This window comes from Carlito syrichta, unplaced genomic scaffold, assembly GCF_000164805.1.
Source record: "Carlito syrichta isolate Samal-C Ts95f unplaced genomic scaffold, Tarsius_syrichta-2.0.1 Scaffold302101, whole genome shotgun sequence".
NCBI classification, from domain to species: domain Eukaryota; kingdom Metazoa; phylum Chordata; class Mammalia; order Primates; family Tarsiidae; genus Carlito; species Carlito syrichta.
This window is the reverse complement of record NW_007246197.1, coordinates 76,394-77,992: the sequence shown is the minus strand read 5'-3', so window position 1 is coordinate 77,992 and position 1,599 is coordinate 76,394. Positions and strand designations below refer to the sequence as shown.

The 1,599-nt window shown below is 54.5% G+C and overlaps 1 protein-coding gene across 1 annotated transcript; it reads left to right on the top strand.

Annotated features, from left to right (window-relative positions):
- The first annotated feature begins 241 nt into the window (after nt 1-241).
- On the top strand, nt 242-1,236 carry LOC103258416 (protein FAM50B). The gene has a single exon (XM_008056083.2). The coding sequence runs from the start codon at nt 272-274 to the stop codon at nt 1,226-1,228; it is 957 nt and encodes a 318-aa protein (XP_008054274.1). The 5' UTR covers nt 242-271; the 3' UTR covers nt 1,229-1,236.
- The last annotated feature ends 363 nt before the right edge of the window (nt 1,237-1,599 follow it).

Genomic DNA, 1,599 nt, shown 5'->3' with positions numbered 1-1,599 from the left:
AAAATTCAAGACATTTTGCCACAAAGCAGTGTACTTCTACCAAGTTTGGCACCCAAAGCATTTAGTGAATCATCACTGCCTGTGACAGTAGAGTTATTTTTATACATGCAAAAAGGTTTTATTTGAAAATGGCAAAGTATTTGAATGGAAGGATAAGAAAGTGAACGACTTGGTGAATGGATGGGGTCCTTGTTAACGCCAGCGTTTTTCCTCACTGTCGCAGAATTCATCCGTCGGGCGGAGCCCAGGGCGTTGGAAGGGACACGCAGACATGGCACAGTACAAGGGCACCATGCGGGAGGCCGGCCGCGCCCTGCACCTGACCAGGAAGCGCGAGAAGCAGAAGGAGCAGATGGCGGTGCTGAAGCAGCGCATCGCCGAGGAGACCATCCTCAAGTCAAAGGTGGACAAGAAATTCTCGGCTCATTACGACGCCGTGGAGGCCGAGCTGAAGTCCAGTACGGTGGGCCTGGTGACGCTGAACGACATGAAGGCCAAGCAGGAGGCCCTGCTGAGGGAGCGCGAGAGGCAGCTGGCCAAGAGGGAGCAGCGGGAGGAGCAGCGGGAGCGCCAGCGCAGGCGCGAGCACAGGCGCAAGATCTCCTGCCTGTCCTTCACCCTTGATGACCATGACGACCAGGAAGGCACGACCAAGGCCAGCAAGAGCAGGAACCTGGGCAAGGATCCCGACGTGGACACGAGCTTCCTGCCGGACCGTGACCGCGAGGAAGAGGAGAATCGACTCCGGGAGGAACTGCGCAAGGAGTGGGAAGCCAAGCGCGAGAAGGTGAAGAGCGAGGAGATCGAGGTCACCTTCAGCTACTGGGACGGCTCGGGCCACCGGCGCACGGTGCGCATGCAAAAGGGCGGCACGGTGCAGCAGTTCCTGAAGAAGGCGCTGCAGGGGCTGCGCCAGGACTTCCGCGAGCTGCGCTCCGCAGGCGTGGAGCAGCTCATGTACATCAAGGAAGACCTCATCCTGCCTCATTACCACACCTTCTACGACTTCATCGTCACCAAGGCTAGGGGCAAGAGCGGGCCGCTCTTCAACTTCGACGTGCATGACGATGTGCGGCTGCTCAGCGATGCCACCATGGAGAAGGATGAGTCTCACGCGGGCAAGGTGGTGCTGAGGAGCTGGTATGAGAAGAACAAGCACATCTTCCCCGCCAGCCGCTGGGAGCCCTACAACCCTGAGAAGAAGTGGGACAAGTACACCATCCGATGAGACCCGCCCTGTCCCCCTGGTGTCCTGCTACCCATGCCACGGGAGTGACTTGGTGGGATAGGAACTTGAGGAAGAAAGCACTCAGATTTCTGTGCCCTGTCAATTTTAACTTAATTTGGTGGCTTTGATTTCTTCCCCCAAATTGAATAAAGTCAGGGGTTTGTGTTATTCAAATTTGGTCGTTCTGCTGCTCATGTTATTCTTTGGTTGCTTGGTTGGTGTTTTTGGAATAATTTTAATGCTCATTACATTGCTCTGCTGAGCTATATTGAAACTGTGACTGGGCACGCTATGGGTTAGAAATTCAAATAAGGAGCACTTTTTTTTTTTAACTAAGTGGTTATGAGCATGGCCTTTGGAACCAGACTGAC